The 24,761-nt window shown below is 38.1% G+C and overlaps 1 protein-coding gene across 4 annotated transcripts in view; it reads right to left on the bottom strand.

The window, feature by feature from the left end:
• Positions 1-22,803, bottom strand: part of cep164 (centrosomal protein 164) — a 61,361-nt gene extending 38,558 nt beyond the window's left edge. For 3 of the 4 annotated variants that reach the window (XM_077612026.1, XM_077612028.1, XM_077612027.1), the window contains exons 1-9: positions 22,649-22,803; positions 20,736-20,819; positions 20,461-20,572; positions 14,017-14,227; positions 11,358-11,516; positions 9,683-9,784; positions 9,487-9,567; positions 8,923-9,021; positions 2,260-3,132 (exon numbers count right to left, since the gene is read on the bottom strand). In XM_077612026.1, the coding sequence (XP_077468152.1) occupies positions 2,260-3,132; positions 8,923-9,021; positions 9,487-9,567; positions 9,683-9,784; positions 11,358-11,516; positions 14,017-14,227; positions 20,461-20,572; positions 20,736-20,814 (1,716 nt within the window). In that variant the 5' untranslated portion in view covers positions 20,815-20,819; positions 22,649-22,803. The remainder of the gene's footprint in view (positions 1-2,259; positions 3,133-8,922; positions 9,022-9,486; positions 9,568-9,682; positions 9,785-11,357; positions 11,517-14,016; positions 14,228-20,460; positions 20,573-20,735; positions 20,820-22,648) is intronic. The other variant, XM_077612030.1, reaches the window with a different exon arrangement.
• Between the last annotated feature and the right edge of the window lie 1,958 nt (positions 22,804-24,761).

Raw genomic sequence — 24,761 nt, 5'->3', positions numbered from 1 at the left:
AGTAATCATATAATGAGCAAATACAACATTGTATTAACATTAATACAGCACGGAAAAAAACGTTAACTCACTGATTGCCATGGACAGCAACACATTTTTACCTCATTAACTCGCATATAAGCCGCACCCTTAAAATTGTTGAATTTTACAATTTCTCGCGTATAAGCCGCCCCCCGATTCACAATTTTCACATCCATAATCATGGTTTTAATAGGGAGTACAAATGTGTTACTTTGAAGGGAAAATCGGAAAAAAATCAACACGTGGGGTTTCTGAGATACTATATAAATCCAAAGCACATTATTAGGGTCAATATCATAAGGAAGTTAATATGCCTGTCTTTGTAAATGCAAAATATCAAATTATTCAATTTGAAAAAAGAAATACCGTATTTTCACAACTACAAGGCGCGCTTAAATGTCTTACATTTTCTCCAAAATAGACAGGGAGCCTTATAATACCATGCGCTTTATATATGGACCAATATTAAAATTGCTATCACGATAAAATAAAATAAATCAGTCAATAGGGTACACCATCCTCTACAGGTCTCGCAACTACGGAAAGCAGCCTGCAACTTCATTTTCCCCCGTGCGCGGTCCATGCTAGGAGATGTAGTTCTTTTGTCAATACACCCAGTATGACGGCGAGCAAACTAATTTGGTAATATCGATCTCTCTCCCTCTCCCTATATATATATATATATATATATATATATATATATATACACATATATATATATATATATATATATATATATATATATATATATATATATATATATATATATATATATATGTATAGATATAGATATATAGAGATAGATATAGATAGATATCTATAGACTCTATTTTCCCTGTGGAAAGAGTAGTGCACAGTGACTGCTGGGATATATAGTTCTTTTGTCAACCAATTGACAGCGGCCGTCATTTACTAGGGTGGATTTACAAAAGAACTCCTGCCGCTAGATGTTGGCGTCAACAGAGCATTCAGAGCTAGACTGCGAACTATATATATAAATATATTATATATGGATCAACATTGAGCCGCAACCCCGACTCTATTTCCGGTGCGCGGTGAATGCTGAGGTATATAAAACGGCGTTTCATTTCGGTTGAGCTCGATCTAGCACATTAATTCTATGTTCACCGTCATTCCCAGTGGAAGTCTCAACTGTGGTCCGAGCTTTCAGGAAGGCAGAAATTACTGACTCGATTAATGACGAATTTGGTGAGACGGAGACGTGCGTGTTGGATGCCGCTTTCGCCCACCTGTTCAACATGAGTTATTATGCTATTGCTGTGTCACAAAAATACTAATACTTTAACCTCAGAGATTTTTTTTAAACTGTTGTTTATTCATGTTGGGAGTGAATGGAGTTGTCAGAAAGCTAATTTGTAATCTAGGTATTAAGAAAGTTTGGCTGACCTATCTGACTGTTTTGTTGACATTCCCTTTAGCGCAGCACCATCTAGTGGATGAATAACATAACCCCAGCCTCTACTGTAGACCCATATAATGCGGTGCGGTAGACCAGTGTAACGCGGAACGGTGCGCTTTACAATGCGGTGCGCCTTAAATATGGAAAAAATGTGTCATTCATTGAGGGTGCGCCTTATAATACGGTGCGCCTTATAGTCGTGAAAATATGGTAAGTGTCTTGATGAGAACCTGATGCTTTCTAATGACAGAAATTACAATTTTCTGACCAGAAGTTTAAGATGTTGTGGGAGCCATATTGCTTCTAATGTAAAAATATCTCAATTCTTTTGATGGATCATATTAAATAGTTGTCACTTTTGAACAGGGAATAAAATGAAAACAAATCAAAGTGGAATTTTGTTTTATTTCAAAATCAAGGCTAGTTGCATCTGGCCAGTCACCGCATGTTTAACTAGATAAGACGGCAGCGCCCTAGGTAAGATGGTGGCGGCCTGAGCGAGCAGTGACAGGCAAAAGTGATTTTTTTTTTCCTTTAATTTTATTCATAGACCTCAAAATAAATTTTGTTTTGCTGTTTTGGCGTTATCGGCCACATTGTCTTGCGTCGTGGCACCATGACGTCATGACGTTATGGTGTTATGGCGTTGTCACCTAGCTGTTTCGTGCATGTCGTCTTTTTATGCGCATAGATTCCGTACCCTCGATTCAGTCATCATTTTTTGTCAGACAAATGCAGCTTATATGCGAGTAAATACAGTAATCCATTTTGACTGCAGTGATTACTACCAGTCCTTCCCATTTTACAGTTAGTCTTACCTCAGCGGGAATGGGAGCTATGAAATTCAGACATTCCATCTTGCCTGGTTCTCCCTTTTGCTCGCACATTTTAAGGACACTTTGTTGTGACTTGGCCAATGTCCGCTTCTCTCTTTCCATTTCAGAAAGATCCAAGGTATCCTGATTCAGAGATAGTGATTGAGCCTTTTGGCCATCAGATTCATCTTTGGACTCATTTCTTTCCCATTGTGTTCCACTGGCAACACAACTTTCCACCATCTCTTCTTCATCATCTGTCAATTTTCTCTGGCTAAGGGAGCAACGCTCCAAATCTCCATGACTTTCATCATTCTCTTCCTCTCCTCCTCCTTGTCTTTCCTCCTCTTCCTCATTACCATATGCATTAATCTTACCCAAGTACCCCCCACAGTCAGTTTCAATTTCTTTCACATTTGTGTCATTCTCTTCAGAATCCTCACTGAGATGACTACTACCTTTTTCTTTCTCCTGCATATCTTCTTTCTCCTTCACCACCACCAAGTTCATATTTATTCTTTTAAAGATCTCATCAGGCTGAATTCTCTCAGGTCTGTCATCTTTGTTACTTAGATTGTCCGATTTCTCTTGTTCTTGCAAACTGTTTATCCCTCCACCATCCCCTTTATTTTTCATTTCACCCTCATCACCACTGATTTCCTTATGCTTATTTTCAAGAGTGCCATGGGCGCCTGCCTGCTTTTTGAAATCACCATTGTTGATGTTTTTGTCTTTACGTTTCTTATCTACTTCATCTTTTTCTTTGGCCTTTTTTGTTTTCTCGCTCTCCTCAAAAGCCTTTCTTCCTTTGACCTCAGTCTCATTGAGATGATTTCGAACTGCCAGAGGAGATAGACGACAGGCCCTCAAAGAGTCCTTGGTGTAGATAACCAGTCCGTCCATTCCAAAAAGATACAAAGAAGAGGAATAGGAAGGAATGGTGAGGAAAGCAGGCAGACAAAGACGATCATTTTAACAACCATGCAAAGAGAGGCAGTGATTATTTTGACATGAATTATGTGACGTGTTGTTAGGCAAGAAATTAAATAACAAACATTGCATATGCATGGAAAATATTGGAAAGACCAAATCAAGATACATGCATGTGATAAAAGAAAATAATTGTGTGAGAGGAAACAAAAATGCATGAACAGTGGTACCTCGAGATACGATCTTAATTCATTCCGGGACTGAGGTGGTATGTCGATATTCTCATAACTCGAACGAACGTTTCCCATTGAAATGAACTAAAAACAAATTAATTCGTTCCAACCCTCTGAAAAAATACCAAAAACAGGATATTGGATTGGATTTTTTTTTTAATTTCTTCTAATCGCCATCTATTAACAAAGTAACACATAACTGGTGGTTTTATATTACCAAAATTTGTTTAACAGAACTAAAATTAGACGGATTTCGCGGAGGGTAGAGACAGGGACATACAGGGAGGCGGGGTTTGACTTTTTGCACCGGTGAATCGTAATATAACATAAACAAATTTAAATGAACTTGGATTACGATGCAGACACTCAAAAATAAGTGTAATCTAACCTTACACTAAACTTAATTCTAATTTTGTTTTACATTTTTATACCATTCTTCCGGCCGGGTTGGCTCTTTTTGCCCCGCCTCCAACCTGACTTTTAGTATCGATGGGCTGTTTGCTGTTGTATTCCCTTCAAAATATTCCGAAAATGATGCAAAGAAAGGTCCTCCCAATAGGATAACGCACGACCACTAGCCAACGAGAAGTAGTCTTGAATTAGTGATCGCTCCGCCAACAGGAGCTAACAGGCTAAGGGGGGAAAACACTGAAAAAAATGCACCGCTCCGCCAGTGCTCGCAGAGACATTACAAAGAGGTAGTTGCGACCAGAGATATTACATGAGGAGTTGCGGAGCCAGTGCCCCTGATGTTCTTATGAGCAGCCAACGAGAAGGAATATATGCCTCGTATTAGCGATCGCTCCGGCATTCGCGCTGAGTGACGGAAAAAAACACTGAAAAAAATGCAACGCTCCGCCCAGTAGATATCTGTTATACACGAAAGAGATGCAGCAAAAAAGACAGTGCGCTACAATGATAAACAGCCTCTCATGTCTTGGCCACCTGGCTTTCTCGTATCTAGAGATAATTATTTGCTCGATATTTTACTCGTATCTCGAAATGCTCGTATGTCGGGGTTCTCGTGTGTCGAGGTACCACTGTATAGGAAAATATTCTCTATTAAGCACACCAGTGTATAAGGTTACATAAATTAATTGGTCTTTGTTAAAACCGATCCATCACAAAATGTTTAACCAATGAGGCCTCTGCTGAAACAGGAATAACCTTTCTGTAATCCACTGATAGTAGTTTTACGACACCAGATTGGTGAAAAGCTGTCCTTTTGATGGGTTGGTACTAAAACCTGCACCCACTGTAGCCCATGGTTGAAAATAAATTAGTCATGCCTAAAAATAATCAAATTTTAAAAATGTGACTCAAAGAAATTTTTGTCATCATTATTTAAAATGCCGCAGCAGTAATAGTAGTATGGTAATTTTTTTTAAATCTGTGGGGAAAAAGCAAACTCTGGCCCTCATCTTGTAGACTTTTGAAACATTTACCATATATTAAAAAAAAATAAAATAAAAAACAGTAAATTGATCATATTTAGTACAGTGGTACTAGAGCTCAATGCGTTCCGGGACTGAGCTCGTATGTCGATTTACTCGTATCTCAAATCAACGTTTCCCATTGAAATGAACTAAAAACAAATTAATTCGTTCCAACCCTCTGAAAAAAACACAAAAAAACAGGATATTGAAATGGAAAAATATTTTTATTTGTTATAATTCGCCATCTATTGACAGAGTAACAAATAACTAGTGGTTATGATGTTTAATAGTACTAAAATTTGACGGATTTCACGGAGGGGAAAGAGAGGGACAGAGAGAAAGAAAGAGACTTTTTGCACGGCAATGCGCTCGTAACATTACAAACAAATTTAAATGAACTTGGATTACAATACAGTGAAAAATAAATTTAATCTAACCTTACACTAAACTTAATTCTAATTTAGTTTTAAATTTTGATACCTTTCTTGCAAACAACCCTCAAAAGGTTGCATCTGAAAGTCAGGGTGGAGGCGGGGCAAGTAGAGCCAACCCGGGAGAAGAAAGGTATAAAAATTTAAAACGAAATTAGAATTAAGTTTTGTGTAAAGTTAGATTAAATTTATTTTTGAGTGTTTGCATCGTAATCCAAGTTCATTTAAATTTGTTTATGTTATGTTACGAGCGCATTATCGTGCAAAGTCTCCCCCCTCCCCTCTCTCTGTCCCTCTCTCTCCCCTCCACGAAATCCGTCTAATTTTAGTACTATTAATCACATTTTAGTACTATTAAACCACTAGTTATTTGTTACTTTGTTAATAAATGGCGAATTAGAACATATACAAATGTTTTTCCATCCAATATCCTGTTTTTGGTGTTTTTTCAGAAGGTCTCTAAGTACCACTGTAGTAGATTACTTATTTTTACATCACCTGAACCGAAAGTAAGAACTGTCTGCATGGACATAAGGTCGGTGTGAAAGTTAGATAATGAAATAGCACTCTTTAGTGTTTCATACGAGTCCTGTTGCTAAAAACTTAGTGAGAATCACTTAATATCATGTAAATATGGGCAAGAGAAATTAGATTTTTAGATGTTGGTTGGGAAGATGCCTGAGCTAGTGCGTGAGGTGGAGAAGTTCCAGCTTGATGTAGCATCCCTCCGCCTTTGGGTGGGGAGCCCTTGGAAGAGATGCGGGAGAGTGCACCTCCTGAAGACTGCCTCGTGTTGCTATTGGACTTCAATGCTCACGTGGGCAATGACAGTTAGACCTGGAGGGTTGAAATTGGGAAACACCCCTCCCCCACGATGACAACCCAAGTGCTGTTCTATTGTTGGACATTTGCACTTGTCCGTGGATTGTGGACAATGAAAGAAGCATAAGGGGGTCCACATGTGCACTAGGACACTCGCAGCCGCAGTTCGATGAACCACTTTGTAGTCGTGTCATCGGACTTGCGTCAGCATGTCTTGGGCACTCGGGTGAAGAGAAGGGTGGAGCTGTCAACTGATCACCAGCTGGTGGTGAGTCGGCTCCGATGATGGGGGAAGATGCTAGCAGCACGGCAGACCCAAACGTTTTGTGAGGGCCTGCTGATGGAATCCCCGTTAAAAGAGATTCAACTCCTACCTCCGACAGAGCTTCTCTTATGACTGGGAAGAGGCAGGGGACATTGAGACCATGTGCGCCATGTTCCGCCGTGACCGGACGTTTCGTCGAAAGACATTTGGTCGCCGGACGTTTGGTCGCCTGGACGTTTGGTCGCCCGGACGTTTGGTAGAACGAATGTTTGGTCGCCGGGTTCGCTCCCTCTTATGAGAGGGAGAGAGACAGAGTTTACTGTTGAAAGCGAGCAACCAGGTAATCGCACGCTCTCGAAATTACAATCATGAGAGAGAGAGTGAGTTTGTAATTGCATTGACAATGTAAGAGAGCATTAATATCAAAATATCGCTCGCTCCCGGCAGATCTATTGGCGTGTACATGCTATTCAGCGAATAGATACAAAATAGGTGCTAATAACAATAATAAATTAATCTATAATCCTTACAAAACGTGATTTATTGTGGGTGTGGGTGTGTATGTTAACTACAACTATTATCGATGAGTATGCCTGACCAGAAATATGTTAGCTTGCTTCTCTTGAGCTATTGAAGATATTAGGTGCGAATAATTTAATAATAAATAAAAGGGAATGTGTTATTGAAACCCAAAAGGTGTTCCTTAAACATAACGTAATTACCTATCATTTCTGTAAATCTGGTGCCAATACGTCAAATTGCTTGGGAGCTATTGAAGATATTAGGTGCAAATAACAGTAATGAATTAATAATTAATAAATGGAGTGGGTTGTTGAAAAACTAAAATGTGTTCGTTAAACAGAAGGTAATTACCAATATTTTCTGTAAATTTCGTGTCAATCTGTCAAATTGCTTGGGAGCTATTGAACAAAATAGGTGCTAATAACAATAATAAATTAATCTATAATCCTTACAAAACGTGATTTATTGTGGGTGTGTATGTTAACTACAACTATTATCGATGAGTATGCCTGACCAGAAATATGTTAGCTTGCTTCTCTTGAGCTATTGAAGATATTAGGTGCGAATAATTTAATAATAAATAAAAGGGAATGTGTTATTGAAACCCAAAAGGAATTCCATAAACAGAAGGTAAATACCTATCTTTTCTGTAAATTTGGTGCCGATATATCAAATTTCTTGGGAGCTATTGAAGATATTAGGTTCTAATAACAATGAAATAATAATAATTAATAAGTGGAGTGAGTTATTGAAAAACTATAAGGTGTTCGTTAAACAGAAGGTAATTACCTATCTTTTCTGTAAATTTCGTGTCAATCTGTCAAATGGCTTGGGAGCTATTGAACAAAATAGGTGCTAATAACAATAATAAATTAATCTATAATCCTTATAAAACGTGATTTATTGTTGTGTGGGTGTGTATGTTAAGATTATTTCGCTACGTTTGTCCAAACCGTGTAACGTAGAGAGTTGATTTTTTTTTATGGTGGCCAGAAACGACTGTCGGATCCTAATAGACAATTGATGATTGAATTTATGTAAACTCAATCTTTTATCTGTTAAACAACCATTTTTCAAAAGATAATGTTTTTCATAGCGCAACAATTGTTTTTTGGTTCTAAACAAAGCCATCCGCCCCCCCTGCTTGTACCTCAATAAAGCATTATCAAACTTAGTTTTGTTCATGCTGTCTTTGAAAAAAAAACACGCTAGCGGCTAGCTTGACATACGCTAGCAGCCAGCATAACATACGCTAGCCTAGTGTCATGCTAGCGCCTTTTCAAACAAAGCGTCCTGTGTATGACAAAAAACAGAAAATATACCCGCAAATGAGACTGCGCCCTATCACTTGGTGCGTTTTATAGGTGTGAAATACGGTATTTGAATTTTAATTCAATACTTTAAGAACTCACCGGAACCCTACAATGTTGTGTAATCTGACACTGCGATCATCGGGCATGACTAAAAAACTGCGTAGTCTGGGGAATGCATTAGGCTGTGTTCACTCAATGTAATTTCTCATTGTTTGCCGATATATGGCACCTATCTAGTTTTATCACGCAGTGTTTAATAGGGCTCATTCATGTGGAGACAAAAATTTAACTGTCCATCCGATGCACCCTATGCAGTATGAATGCATGTTCACATGAATACAACCCATACGTCATCATCCGGTGAAATAGATCACTGATGTTCGACATAACAATCAACAGACATGGACCTGCAAAGGCAGACAAAAAATAAAATCTTCTCCTTCATATGGCACCTGAAGGAATTGGACTGAAAACAATATGGGCTATGGTAAAACTTTCCACTAAAGCATTCTTCTTAAAAAGGACTATATTTTCACACAGTGAATTTGCATTCCATTCCGTTCACTCTGCAAGGGTTAAGTGGCCGCCGCACTAACCCTTACCTTAGTGGCAACATATGAATGGATCAAATGCCTGTTGTGAATTAAGACATTCAGCCCCGTGATGGAAAAAGATACAAAACAACAGTATAGCAAGTTCTGTCTTTTAGTGTACCTGTCGTGAAGGGGGCTCAGTGCTCTGGCCACCAGATATTTCCTGCATTTCTGGTTCAGTTCTTTCATCTTCTCGGACTGCACCACTGATGTCACTATCCTGAACCATGCATTTGGGAAAGAGATTATGAGTCATTCATAAACTAGGGCAGGGATGACAAACACGCAGCTCCTGGCCAAAATGAATGCGGCTCTTTGGTTCTTATCATAATTTGTGTATACTGTGGCTCTTTCCCTCTTTTCAAGTTTTTCTCATTTTTATTCTCTCTTAAACACACTCAAATTCTTCAGGGCCCATTAAAAACAAATAATAAATTATATTTAAAAAATAATTTGCAGATTGGATTTTTTAAGCTACTTCTGACGTAAAGTGTGGCTCTTTGAATCTCACAGTTTAAAATTTTGGCTCTTCATGTCTGACTTGTTCATCACCCCTGAAGTAGGGTGTAAATGGGAAAAATATTCAAGCCTGTCACTTTTTTTAACAAAGGGATATTATTTCTGGATAATGCATTCAATAGGCTCAAGTACAGACTTCAAACAACTTTTTCTGTTCCCTCTATACCTCATATTTTATGGCTCCTCCAAGGTCATCAAGATCTAGGTGGAGGTTCATCAGTTGCTGGTCTGAAGACCGCTGACTTGACTAAAAAAAAAAAATAAAATAAAATAATAATAATCATCTAATAATCTCAGAGTTAAATGCCATTAACCACTGAGTGGAAATGTTTGTATCGTACAGTTTAATAGTTGTACTATACCTCATTTTCTAAGATTTCATCATCAAAGCCAGGCATGGTAAGATAGACTTTTTCTTCCTTCTTAGAGCTCAAAACACTTGCTGCACTGCTGCTACGGAGAGCCTGACAAGAAGGAAAATTAAAATTAAACATAATGAGCAGTAGTTCAAAATTGTCATTTGTAGAGTATATTTTATAACCTCTTGACCACTTCACACAACAAAATTAAGTTGTTATTGTCACATGGTGCAGGTGTGCAACAGGGGGATCCCAATCACAGGGAAAAGGGTGGCCAGGAGCGGTGGTATTCAAAGGGTTTAAATTAAAGAGACCAAAAACAAAGTGCCAACAAAAGCAAGGAATCCAAAAATACAAAACTGAACCAAAATCCGGAGAATAAAACACACCTTGGACGCACACCTAACACTGACGGGACATCGACAAGGACACAACAAAAATGAACAAACAAAGGGGACTTAAATAAACAGACCTGGGTTAACGAGACTTGGAGAACAGGTGTGTGACAAACAAGGCAACAGATGGTTGAGACACAACAACAGATGAAAGGAATGGACAATTGGGACAAGTTACACAGGGAAAGATCCAAGACTAAACCAACACAAAACACCAAAAGCACATAAACCCAACAGCTTTTGTCATCTACTACAGAAGAAATTTGACTTTCCAATGGTACCAAATCTAAAAAGTGGGGCTTCGGAAAATGTATTATTTAATTGTGCAGTCTACAATGTTGCCACAATGTGAAGTATGTATGTAGATTAGGTTGATAGCAAAATAACAAAACCTAGTCTTGTTCAAGTGTTTTGACTTTTTTTTTGCTTTATTTACATCATATTACATAGATTCCACATCTGGTTCTATGGTTCATAAATTTACACGTTACCGTATTCACCAATTTGTGATGACTAAATACACAAATTGCTTGGATGCTCCATTTGTTTTTGCTTTTAAAAGTGAAAATTTCCATTCATTTTTAACTAAATTCAATTTTGTCCAAATTTTTCAAATTGGAAGTTTCCACTATACCAAGACTGTCAACTCATTTGTCTTGTGCCATATCGTTCACATAGTTTGCCAATGAGGACTATTACAATTTCTAACCTTTTCTCCAAGAAAAAGTCTTTTTTTTTTTTTTTTATAAAAAGGTGAATTGGTAACATAAAATGTTTTTAAATGAGAAATATGGCGGCCCGGTGGGCCGAGTAGTTAGCGCGTCGGCCTCACAGCTCTGGGGTCCTGGGTTCAAATTCAGGTCACATCTACCTGTGTGGACTTTGCATGTTCTCCCCGGGCCTGCGTGGATTTCCTCCGGGTACTCCGGTTTCCTCCCACATTCCAAAAACATGGATGGTAGGCTGATTGGCCACTCTAAATTGCCCCTAGGTACGTGTGTGAGTGTGCATGGTTGTCCGTCTCATAGTGCCCTGCGATCGGCTAGCCACTGATTCAGGGTAACCCCCGCCTTTGGCTTGGAGTCAGCTGGGATAGGCTCCAGCACCCCGCACAGACCCTAATGAGGAAAAGCAGTTCAGAAAATGAGATGAGAGATTAGATGAGAAATGTGGCTATGAGTAAGAAAAAAATGGGCCACTGAACACGAAGCCCTGAGTTTGACATTTGTTCACTACACAGTAGTTTTAAAAGTCAAGCACATAATTCAATTCAAAAAAAATACCCCATGTGGCCCCGAAGATACTTTAAGGGGTTCGAGTCCTCCAGATCCAAGGGAGCGTGAGAAAACAGATCCTGAAATTGGAACAAGGACACGAGCATCTAATCCTCCAAGGGGAGCCAGGATTCCAATTGGAGCTGGCAACGATCCCAATGTTGTTCCCTACAAGGTACAAAGCAAGAATAACGAAGTTAGTCCAGAGATGCCAAGCGAGAGCTTCATCTTTCAGGAACATGATGGATAGTTTGGTCAGAACATTTTACATTGTAGGGAGGAAACACTTGCATCTCATCCAAAAGAAAACACAATGCTTGAAGGACAAAACACATTTTAAATACAGTGGTACCTCGTCATACGACCGCTCGTCATACAAAATTCTCGTCTTACGAGGGAAATTTCGATCGAATAATTCGCCCGTCATGCGATCAAAATTTCGTGATGCGACCAAGCCAGGTCTTTTTTGCGTATCTTTCGTGTATAACAATATCTACGAGCACGGAACAATTAATTCAGACGAGTTTCTCATACGACCAGGAAATGCACAACGCGCGGGCTAAAAGAGGGCTTTCTGGGTAATGAAGTATACTCGTGCACACAACACCCATAGGCAATGGCAACCTTTCTCAGAATAAAACTTCATTACCCACAATACGTGGGTAAGCTCAACTATTGGATTTCCTGTTATTCTTTCTAAGGAAAGACGCTCCCGCGATCGTTCTTTAAAGACTATTTCTCGTTGGCAAGTGGTCGTGCGTTATCCTATTGTGATGACATTTGTATGCGACATTATCGAAATATTTTGAAGGGTAGACAAAAACAAACAACTCTTGATGTGTTCGTTTTGAAGACTTCGGCGGAGCGGCCAGGTGGTGTCAACCCGTAGAACTACGTAAGGTAAAAAAAGATTACAAAAAAATTAGAATTTAGTTTTGTTTGAAGTTACATTGAACGTTGAGTGTCTGTATATAGTTATCCAAGTTAATTTAAATTTGTTTGTTCGTTTACGAGTGCATTATTGCCGTGGATAAAGGAAAATTCCGATCAAATTTTTGCCTTGAGATACGAGATAAATGTGAGATACGAGCATACGAGATGGTTCTCGATGTATGCGAGAGGCAGTTTATGAGAACAGTATCAGTCTGCCTTCCTCCCCGCATCTCCCTCGCGTAATGATATCTACTAGCACCGGGCCGTACAGGTTGCATTTTTAACTGGAGATTGCGTGATCGAGTCGATAATCTGCGAAAAAAACAGCGGAATCTACATGGACTTGAAAGCAAAGCAAGCATCTGAAAAAGACACCAAAGCAACCCTTCAAAGCGAGTCGTGGCTGGTTCGATAATTTTAAAAACAAACTGGGATCCACTCTGTTCTGAGGCATAGAGAAGCATTCAGTTCCAACTCGAAAGCTGCGGTGGAATACATTAACATCTTTGCCTAGGTTATTGCACAAGAAAGGTTTTCATTTATTGTAACGTAAGAATAAAACTTATTTTTAAGTGCCTGTGTGTGTGTGTGTGTGTGTGTGTGTGTGTGTGTGTGTGTGTGTACGTGTGCGTGTACGTGTGCGTGTACGTGTGCGTGCGTGTGCGTGCGCGTGTATATATATATGTAATTCTCTCTCTCTTCCGCGCACTCCGTGGTAAATCTGTACGGAGTAATGTCATATTTGTATTGAACATCATAACCACTACATAGGAATTTGTTACTTTGTGTGTAGGTGGTGAAATATAAGAAATAAAAATATGTTTTTCCATTGTAATATGCTGTTTTGGGTGTTTTTCAGAGGGTGGGAACGGATTAATTTGTATTTTGTTATTTTCTATGGGAAAAATGATCTAAAATATGAGTATAAATTGCCATACAAGCTTGGTCCCGTAACACCTTAAGCTCATATCTCAAAGTATTACTGTACTTTTTATAGTATCACAATAACTGGGTTTTACAAATGATATTTCAGGGTCTTGTTGGTGCTATTGCTTTGGTTCGTGATGAAGACAACTCCAGTTTGTTGAATTTAATGAATAATTCAAGTGCAACTCTCATTTATAGCTCCTTTAAGTGTCTCTCCTCTCTGAATGTTGGCTCCTTTACTCGTGACTCTATGACTCCTATTCTCGGTGGCTTACAAAAAAGACCAACTCCCACAGTACAACAGCAAAAATGATGGCACTTTTCATGGGTATTTTTCTGTATAGGCTTGCCGAAAACTGCATACGTTGTTTTTTAGTTCCGCAAGAGGTGGCACAATACGTTGGAAATCTAGGAAGTTGATATCTCCAAAATCAAACAAAAAAAATTGCAAAGCATGTGATACGAGGTCTCTGATTTACTCTCCCGTTCACATTATTGCATTGAAGTTGAGGGCTCCAAGATAACAATGTGCATCCTTTTGGATCTGGACAAAACAACAGATCAGTTAGAAATTTGATTGTAACAAAATGCAGCCAAATCGGAATAGTTGGCATTCTTACGTTAAAAAATTGCATGTCATCTTTTTAAAATAGAGCAAAGATGATTATCCAAAAATGTTGCTAAATTGTTTTTTCCTGTTTTTTTTAAGTTTGTAAAATAAATGAAAATAGTAAAACTCGACCTGTCCAAGCCATCAATGCCAATACTATAGTATACTATAATCAGTTTAAAAAAATTCTGAACTCACTCCACTTTTAGCTGAATCCTTTTTCTTTTTAAATTTTGTTTTCTTCTTTTCTTTCTTCTTCTTAGGCCCTGAGCTTCCAGCAGTTGCGCTCCGCTGTATGCGTTCACGTTCTTGGACAACAAGGCGTCGGTAGTGTTCATCGCAGGGGTGATCCCAAGTTGATTCACCAGTGGAGAAGTTGTAATAGTAGATGTGTCCTGTAACATCTTGGCTGCATGCAGAATGGCACAAAAATTACAATATGAGCTGAAGCTGAGCGATATGACAAAAATTGTTATCACGATAAAAATAATTAGCAGGCGATATCGATAATTATCACAATAAATATCACATATTTTTGTTTCAAATTTAAATTTCTGGTGAATAAGTAAATAAATTACTTTCCTCTTTATTCAAATACAGTGGTACCTCGTGGTACGACATGCTTGTGGTACGACGAAAATTTCGATCGAATAATTCGCTCGCGATACGATTAAAATTTCGAGATGCGACCAAGCCAGGTGGCCATGACATGAGAGGCTGTTTATCATTGTAGCGCACTGTCTTTTTTTGCCGCATCTCTTTCGTGTATAACTACTATATCTACGAGGACTGAACGAGTTATTCAGACGAGTTTCGACCAGGAAACGCACAACGCGCATGCACGGGCAAAAAGAGGGCTTTCTGGGTAATGAAGTATAGTCGTGCACACAACACCCATAGGCAATGGCACCCTTTCTCAGAATAAAACTTCATTACCCGCAATCAATACGTGGGTAAGCTCAGCTATTGCATTTCCTGTTATTCTTTCTAAGGAAAGAAGCTCCCGCGATCGTTCTTTAAAGACTATTTCTCGTTGGCAAGTGTAAAAATATTTGAAGGCAACATAACAGCAAACAGTCCATCGATAGCGAACGTGAGGGTGGAGGCGTGGCAAACCGCTAACCCGGAAAACAAAGGTAACAAAAGATTAAGACAAAACTAGAATTCAGTTTTGTGTAAAGTTACATTAAACGTATGTTTGTATATATTTATCCAAGTTAATTTAAATTTGTTTGTTCGTTTACGAGTGCCGTGGATAAAGTCCCCCGAACAGCCCCCCCCCCCTCTACCTCCGTGTGTGTCGTTGTCTCTCCCCTCCGCGAAATGCGTCTAATTTTACATCTATTAAACACATTTTATTACTATTAAACCACTCGTTATTTATTACTTTGTCAATATATGGCGAATTAGAAGAAATAAAACATTTTTTTCCAATCCAATATCCTGTTTTTGGTGTTTTTTCAGAGGGTTGGAACGAATTAATTTGTTTTCAATTCATTTCAATGGGAAACGTTCGCTCGAGTTACGAAAAGCTCGACATACAATCTCAGTCTCGGAACGGATTACGATCGTATGTCGAGGTACCACTGTAGGAAAGTAACTATGTTATCTTACTTCATAAGAAAATAATGAAATATGAAGGTTTGAAAAAGTATTTTTGATGTTCTGTTGTGCCATGAAGATAAGACAACTCCATCCTTACACTATGAAAAGTAAAGAATAAAACCTGCAGAAATTTTGACAGTAGCCTTTATTTTTATAAATTTGCCTTCAAACCAAAATTTGCTGTGCTATATGAAATAAATAAAATAATCAACTGAAGACATCATCACCATTGGCAAGCAGACTATTTTCAGCCTTTTACAATAAAAAATTATAAAAAAGTTGGATGAACTTAACGGGACGGCCCGGTGGAGCGGGTGATTAGCGTGTCGGCCTCACAGTTCTGGGGTCCTGGGTTCAAGTCCAGGTTGATCCACTTGTGTGGAGTTTGCATGTCCTGCGTGGGTTTCCTCCGGGTACTCCGGTTTCCTCCCACATTCCAAAAGCATGCATAGTAGACTGATTGGACACTCTAAATTGCCCCTAGGTATGGGTGTGAGTGTGCATGGTTCTCCGTCTCCTTGTGCACTGCGATCAGCTGGCCACCAATTCAGGGTGTCCCCGGACTCTGGCCCAGAGACAGCTGGGATAGGCTCCAGCACCCCTCACGACCCTAATGATGATAAAGCGGTTCAGAAAATTTGAAAATATTAGGGATGAACTTAACCCATTTTAACCCAAGATAACAAGTTGTAGATTTTTGACGTTTTCAGAACATTTACATAAAATGGGGAAAAACTTTAATATCATAAGGGCAGTGGGTTAAGGACATTTTCAATAAAGCTGCTGCTGTATTGGATTGGATTGGATTGGATTGGATAACTTTATTCATCCCGTATTCGGGAAATTTCGTTGTTCCAGTGGCAAGAGGGTGAGGATGCAGGAATAGGAAAGGCATTTTAGACATAAATAGATAGGTAATAAGTAGGTCAAGAAATAAATACATGAATAAATATATAATTAAATAAGCGTGTTGCTTAGTACGTACATACATACATACATACATACATACATACATACATACATACATACATACATACATACATACATACATACATACATACATACATACATACATACATACATACATACATACATACATACATACATACATACATACATACATACATACATACATACATACATACATACATACATACATACATACATACATACATACATACATACATACATACATACATACATACATACATACATACATACATACATACATACATACATACATACATACATACATACATACATACATACATACATACATACATACATACATACATACATACATACATACATACATACATACATACATACATACATACATACATACATACATACATACATACATACATACATACATACATACATACATACATACATACATACATACATACATACATACATACATACATACATACATACATACATACATACATACATACATACATACATACATACATACATACATACATACATACATACATACATACATACATACATACATACATACATACATACATACATACATACATACATACATACATACATACATACATACATACATACATACATACATACATACATACATACATACATACATACATACATACATACATACATACATACATACATACATACATACATACATACATACATACATACATACATACATACATACATACATACATACATACATACATACATACATACATACATACATACATACATACATACATACATACATACATACATACATACATACATACATACATACATACATACATACATACATACATACATACATACATACATACATACATACATACATACATACATACATACATACATACATACATACATACATACATACATACATACATACATACATACATACATACATACATACATACATACATACATACATACATACATACATACATACATACATACATACATACATACATACATACATACATACATACATACATACATACATACATACATACATACATACATACATACATACATACATACATACATACATACATACATACATACATACATACATACATACATACATACATACATACATACATACATACATACATACATACATACATACATACATACATACATACATACATACATACATACATACATACATACATACATACATACATACATACATACATACATACATACATACATACATACATACATACATACATACATACATACATACATACATACATACATACATACATACATACATACATACATACATACATACATACATACATACATACATACATACATACATACATACATACATACATACATACATACATACATACATACATACATACATACATACATACATACATACATACATACATACATACATACATACATACATACATACATACACATAAATGTACATGCATGCATACGGTAGGTCTTAACACACAGCCATTTTTTTGTTAAAGAGCCTGACAGCTGATGGGAGGAAGGATCTGCGGAAGCGCTCCTTCCTGCAATGAGGGTGCCGCAGTCTATTGCTAAAGGAGCTTCGGAGGGACTCCACAGACTCATGCAGGGGGTGGGAGGTGCTGTCCATGATGGACATCATCCTGGTCAGCATCCTCCGCTCTCCCACTTCCTCCACAGAGTCCAGAGGCATTAAAAAATAAACGCCAGGGAGAATTCACTTGGATCTTTTGGTGGGTCGGCTCGGTGTCATCCTACATCTCATAATCACTTATTTTGGCGGTGTTCTTGTCCTTTTGCGTTCATGCTCCGTGTTAGCGTCTATTGCTAACATGCTAAAAATGCATTACCTCATCATCCTCATCTCCTGAGCGTTGGTCTGGAACTAGCATTCATCTTGCAATAGCGCTCCCTATCTCAATGTTGGTCGGGTGGTGTAATCACAGTTTAAAATTTTCATCAGAAGTTTTTAATATCATTGACAGAAATTATTTCACGACAATTATCGTTGTCGTTTTATCGCCCAGCTCTAATATGAGCCATCAAATTGGAATGCTCAAGTATTTTTGTTGTTGTTGTTAAAACGCCATTAGAATCCAACAAGTCGATGTTAGTAAACAATAACATCTCTGGTAAATCTTGAACATGATTTACAAATCATTGTATTTTGCGTGGCGGCCCGGCGGCTTGAGTGGTTAGCACGTCGGCCTCACAGGGGGGTGGTACCTGGGTTCAAATCCAGATCGGTCCACATGTGTGGAGTTTGCATCTTGAGATGAGATGTTATGCAATTAAGATAAGAGAACTCCCTCCTTACACTATGAAAAGTAATAAATAACGTTGCATCAGCACACCTGTTCTTTGCAGTGTTTGGGTGGTAAAAACGCAGTTTACATTTTTTGAAATTTTCTATTATTATTGTTGACAAAAAATTATTGATCATAAATAGCATTATCACTTCATCGCCCAGGTCTACGCTCCAGAAACCCCCGCAACCTTTACAAGGGTGCGTGGTACGGAAGATGAATGGATGAATATATGCAGTCTCCTCCAAAGGTATTGGAATAGCAAGTTGTCTGTTTGTCCATGACTGTATGATTAATAAAATCTACTTAACAGTTAAGGATAAGGCAAATTTGAAATATTTGTGTTTTGATTAGTTTGACTCAATGCCCGCCATTAATTAATTTGAACCTACCTACCTAAATTCTACGAGTCACGCCTCCCACCAAACATGTCTTGGAGTGGTGAGACATGCAATGGATTGTACTGACATCTGTTCTTAAATTGGTTTACTTCCGCTAGCTACAGGAAGCATGTGTTAAACCAGGTTCGTGTACAGACAGGAATAGGAAAACATTGTGATGGTGCATTCAAAAAGTGATTTGAATCGGGCTCAAGATTATGCCTCCTTTTTTTCCAAGATGGCGCCGTTCACGCGGCAGCCAGTGGCAGTAACTCTGACTACCTTATTTGTTTTTCGTGTTTTACAGCCCTTCTATCTTTTTTTAATTACATTTTAATATGTCTTCATAAATTCATTTTTACTTTACTTTGTACTTTATACTTTTTACTTTAATGTTTTTACAACTTTCCTTGTTCGGTTAGCCTGGCTTCTTTCTGCTACTTCTTTTTGGAACCATTCAGCCATGCCTACGCTGTCATACACATGGGACTAGCTGTTAGAATACGCAGCAAAAGGAGCAACACCTCAATGCCGCTGGAAATTCGGAGCTGGACAAAAGTGCCGGGCGAAGAAGCAATGCTTCTGACCAACCATTCCATCTTGGGATAAGATGGAAGAGCTGTCGGCGCTTACCAGGCCGGAAACGGAGTCGAGGGGTTCTGCTTTGCTGCTGTTGTCTTCAGTTCCAGACTGCTGAGGAACTGTGCGGATGGGCTTGGAAGACTGACTATGCATGTTCTCTACCTCGATCACAGTCTGCAGAAGTTCCCCATCTTGTGGAAGACTTCCTGTGTGTGGTTCCAGTTTTTTGTCTAACTTTACAAAGTCTTTTTTGAGTCTGTATCCATTTTTGCTACCGCAACCAAGAATTTTTGCTACCGCAACCAAGATGGTGCCGTTCAAGTGTCAGCCGGTGGCGGTAGCTCCGTCCACTCTTGCTCGTTTTGTGTTTTTGCTGCTTTTCTGTCTTATTGATTTGATTTGCTGATTCCTAATGATCCCATTTACTTTGATTTGCTTTGTACTTTGTGCTTTTGCTTTGTTGTTCTGCGGCCTTTGCGGGTGTACTGTCTAACTTATAACTATGCCTTTTCCTGTATCTGCATTCTCACCCTCTTGCTACTGTCACAATGAATTTTCCCAAATACGGGATGAATAAAGTTATCCAATCCAATCCAATCAAAAATGTAAAATTGGCTTAGGAGCCCCAGGGTAAGCCTGTAAATATTAGCCTTGTATAAAATGGTTGAATTTCATCTTAACTTTCTATATCTAAATAAATTATTGTGCATTCCCCAATATTGAAACTCACAAAAAGTAATGTTAGCACAAGACATACACTGACTTACCAAGGCTTCCACTCTGGTGGAAGAGGAGCAACAATGCCCTCCCTGGCCAGCCACATGAGGTCCATCTCATTGTCAAGATCAATGCCTATCTCCTTTGCATACACTCTTATGTCTGATAAATGGGGGAAATTAAAATAATAGAATCACATTATGAAATGTCAAACTGTGGGATGAGAGTCAACCAAGACCAATAAATACATCATTGTATTTATTGTTAATGTTTTGCGGATCATGACAGGATTTGTATTTTAGTAAAATTCTCACTCAAAGCGTACCTTGGTCATTGGGTATATAGTTTTCGTCAAAGTCTTCCTCAAGGATGAGCTGGTCTCCAATGCCCACTGGCGCACTCATGTTTACTGCAGGTAAAATAAGATGCAACAAAACAAGCACTAAATATTTTATACGTTAAATGAAAACATTGTTTTGGAGGTAAACATGAAAAGAATGAGAATGAGTAGTGAAAGGTCCATACACCATTTTCATGGCCAAATTCAACCTCTTTCAAAACCAATTTTGCCTAGCAAACATTATCTCAATATTTATTTTTATTTTTTCCCTTTCAAATTAGGCATAAATCAAATATGGTGCCGTCTCACAATGACGTAATTATCTTCTTAAATGTTCTATAATCCCAGAGGTTTGAGAAATTTAGTTTGAAAGGTGGCAACTCCTTCGACGAGTTGTGTTTCTGGCAACAGTGAGCATTATGTGGCACACTAGGTGTGTCCAAAAGTAGAGCTGCTGGAGTAGTGATGATATGCTGTTTAGGACCCAGACACAAAAGTCATGGCCCAGGAAACCTGGATAAATGCAGCTTCTGGATGCTAGGGACACTTGAAAAATGGCTATCACACAGCCAATTGTGACACTAAATGATATCGCAATGTACGTTTGCGTCAAACTGTAGTTCACAACAACAACAAAATATTCAGTTTTCGCTGAAAGAAGTAAAGCTCATGACAGGGCTAATACGTCTCTCCTACTCAGTAAAACAACTTACTGGTGGCTGTTTTCTGGTGCGAGAAAAGGGTGAGTCGTCATAGAGTAATAAACCACAGCAAATGCACATGTATGCATTTAAAAACTTTAAACTCAAAACTACCATAGTTGAGTGAGATAAAATTCCAGCATCCCTCACTACACTTGAGAGGATAAGCGGTACGGAAAATGAATTATACAATTATTAAAATATTATTCACTGCACCAACAAGAGCAATGATGTAGTTCATCTCTTTTTAATCAATTGAAAAATCTCTCACGGCGGCCCAGCGGCCTCACAGTGGGGGACCTGGGTTCAAATCCAGGTCGGTCTACCAGTGTGTAGTTTCCATCTTCTCCCTTTTTCTCCGGGTACTCTGTTTCCCTCACACATTCCAAAGACATGCATGGTAGGCTGATTGGAGACTCTAAATTGCCACCAATCCAAGGTGTCCCCCTGCCTCTGGAGTTTGCTGGGACAGGCTCCAGCACCCCCACGACCCTAGTGAAGATAAGGTGGTTCAAAAAATGAGAAATCTCTCACATTGAAAACCAACATAATAATGAATTATAAAACAAGGGAGCTCAACCCGTCACAACACATTCACTCATCCACCCTCTCACTCGACTTCTGGGTGCAAGAACATTGCGTACAAGGAACAACAATGCTTTAAGTCCATCGTTTGGTGAACTCAATTGTCAGATTTGTGCCAATGGTGTAGTGCGGGTATGTTATCGCGTTCATCTTGCCAATTTGCGCCGATATACCAATACAAAGTAACTTTGTATTCAAGTGTGTGAATCCCGCGTCCTTGCTGCTAGACTGCACTGTATATACCCTTAGGAGCGGCGATATGACGTGCAGCATCAAAGGAAAGCAACTTCAGAACAAACTAATTCATTAGATTATCCTTAATTTTCTAATTTATATTTTTGACAGGGATGCTAAAGAACACTGTGTCTAACACTTTCGCGCGTTTTCAAGAACTTTATGCAAAATTCATTTTTCAAGCCTTAAAAACCCAAGGACCAATACGAACCCTGCGTGGTGGTTAAACACAATAAATTCGGCGAATGAAGACGACAACACGTACAATAGAAAGAGGAAAAAATATCAAATACACTGATCGAATTTAACTAGGGTAGGCGCCTTTATAGCTACGACAAGTAGGTTTAAAAAAAATTCTGAATTGGCAAACGAGATTACCTTCACGCTATCCAAATGCCCTTGGTCTCCAATTTGTGTCACCTCATTAATGTCGGCATTGCTTTACATGAGGATACGATATTAGAAGCTTTAAGCTAATTGTAACATCTCCAAGGACGCTCCTTTCATTTCCTGTTAACATTAATTTAGAAGCCCTCCTAGATTTCACACATATACGCTAGATGCGTAATACGCGTTATGAGCCGACCGAGACGTTAATCACTTATTGGCCATTTTGTGTCAGTAACATTCAATAAACATAACATTATTGTACGCGTGCAATTAATAAGAGAAAGAAATTTATCAATTTAACTTAATTTTCAAATGACTATGAGTATGTAATAAATATCAGAGATGCAGTAGGTAATTATAAAATAAAAACTATATTTTCTTCCAACATTCATTTTGGATTAATACTACGTTAACAGGTTTTATTATAATTACACAATTTAGAAATCTGTTAAGATTTCACCAAGTTAAAAAATATTTTCGAGCAGAAAATCGCTCATCGTAGCTTTGCTACGAAAGGGCCCATCAGAAAATTACTGATCTAAGATGGCCGTCGGCTACTTCCCCTCGCGACTCCCGATTTATTGCATGACATTTATCTAGGCCATCACGGGCTGGTCCACTTGTGACGTTCAGATACCGCCGAAATTTTCTTCCAGACACCACCTAATATTGCAGTCACCCTTTAGGTAATTTATGTATATTTTGAAGGGAAAACAAAAGCAAACAACCTCGATAGGTTCCTATTAAAAACTTAAGCTGAAAGTCAGGGTGGAGGTGGGGCAGAGAAAGCCCGGGAAAATAAAGTTTTTTTTAAATATTCTTTAAAACAAAATTTGAATTAAGTTTAGTCTAAAGTTAGATTAAATTCATTTTTGAGTGTGTCTGTATCATAATCCAATTTCATTTAAATGTGTTTTTTATATTACGAGCACATTGCCGTGCAAAGAGTCCTTCTCTCTGTCGTCTCTCCCTCCTCTCCGTGAAATCCGTCTAATTTTAGTACAATTAAACATCATCACCACTAGTTATTTGTAACTCTGTTAATAGATGGCGAATTAGAACAAATAAAAATATTTTTCCATTCCAATATCGTTTTTGGTGTTTTTTTCGAAGGGTTGGAACGAAATAATTTATTTTTAGTTCATTTCTATGGGAAACGTTGATTTGAGATACAAGTAAATCGACATACGAGCTCAGTCCCAGAACGCATTGAGCTCGTATTTCAAGGTACCACAGTAGTATTCAAGAAGTCATCAATATATACAATTTAGTCATTTATTTGTCATGTCTTTCCCTGTGTCTGTACCCTTACCCTCTTACTACTGTGACAGTGAAATTTCTCGAATATGGGATGAATAAAGTTATCTAATCTAATCCAATCTAATCTAATTTCATTTACTTAATATGAAAAAAAAATGTCATGAACACATACAGTCCTAATCTTAAACGGACAAAAGAATTTCATAGAGCTATAAATTGATTTTTAATTGATGCTGCTTTCGAGGTTACTAGGAAATCTGATTATCTCTCCAAAAACCTGGTCTTGGTAGGAGTTCGGTGAGGCCATGGAGAACAACCTTTAGGTGGGTTCAAGGAAATTTTGATCCACCATGCGACGTCGGAGAAAGCAGAGCATCATCAACAGTGTGTAGTGGGGATGGGGTGCTGGTGACCTCGACTAGGGATGTTGTGAATCGGTGGGTTGAATACTTTGAAGAACTCCTCAATTCAATTCAAAAGCCTTTATTGTCATCATACAAAGCTGCGTATAACGAAATTGGTGGTGCTACTCCAAGCTTTTCAAAGTGTGTTTTCCCAGTAAAAAAATAAAAAAATACATAAATAGTAGTATAAAATTATAAAAAGTCACATCCCGGCTAGGTGAATTCTAAAATATTGCACAGAATTCTAAAATATTGCACAGAATCTAAAATATTGCACAGATTCTAAAATGTTGCACAGATTTCAAAGATATTGCACATTGTTATTGCACACCCCGAAGTTATTGCACAGAAGGGATCGTGTGTCGTGCTAACTCAAGTTCAGAGTCCTGATGGCTGTGGGAGAAAAAACTCTCCTTAAGTCTATTTGTCCGTGCTTT

This window comes from Stigmatopora argus, chromosome 10, assembly GCF_051989625.1.
Source record: "Stigmatopora argus isolate UIUO_Sarg chromosome 10, RoL_Sarg_1.0, whole genome shotgun sequence".
Lineage (NCBI taxonomy): Eukaryota > Metazoa > Chordata > Actinopteri > Syngnathiformes > Syngnathidae > Stigmatopora > Stigmatopora argus.
Note: the sequence above shows the minus strand (reverse complement) of the source record. Positions and strands in the feature narration are given on the sequence as shown.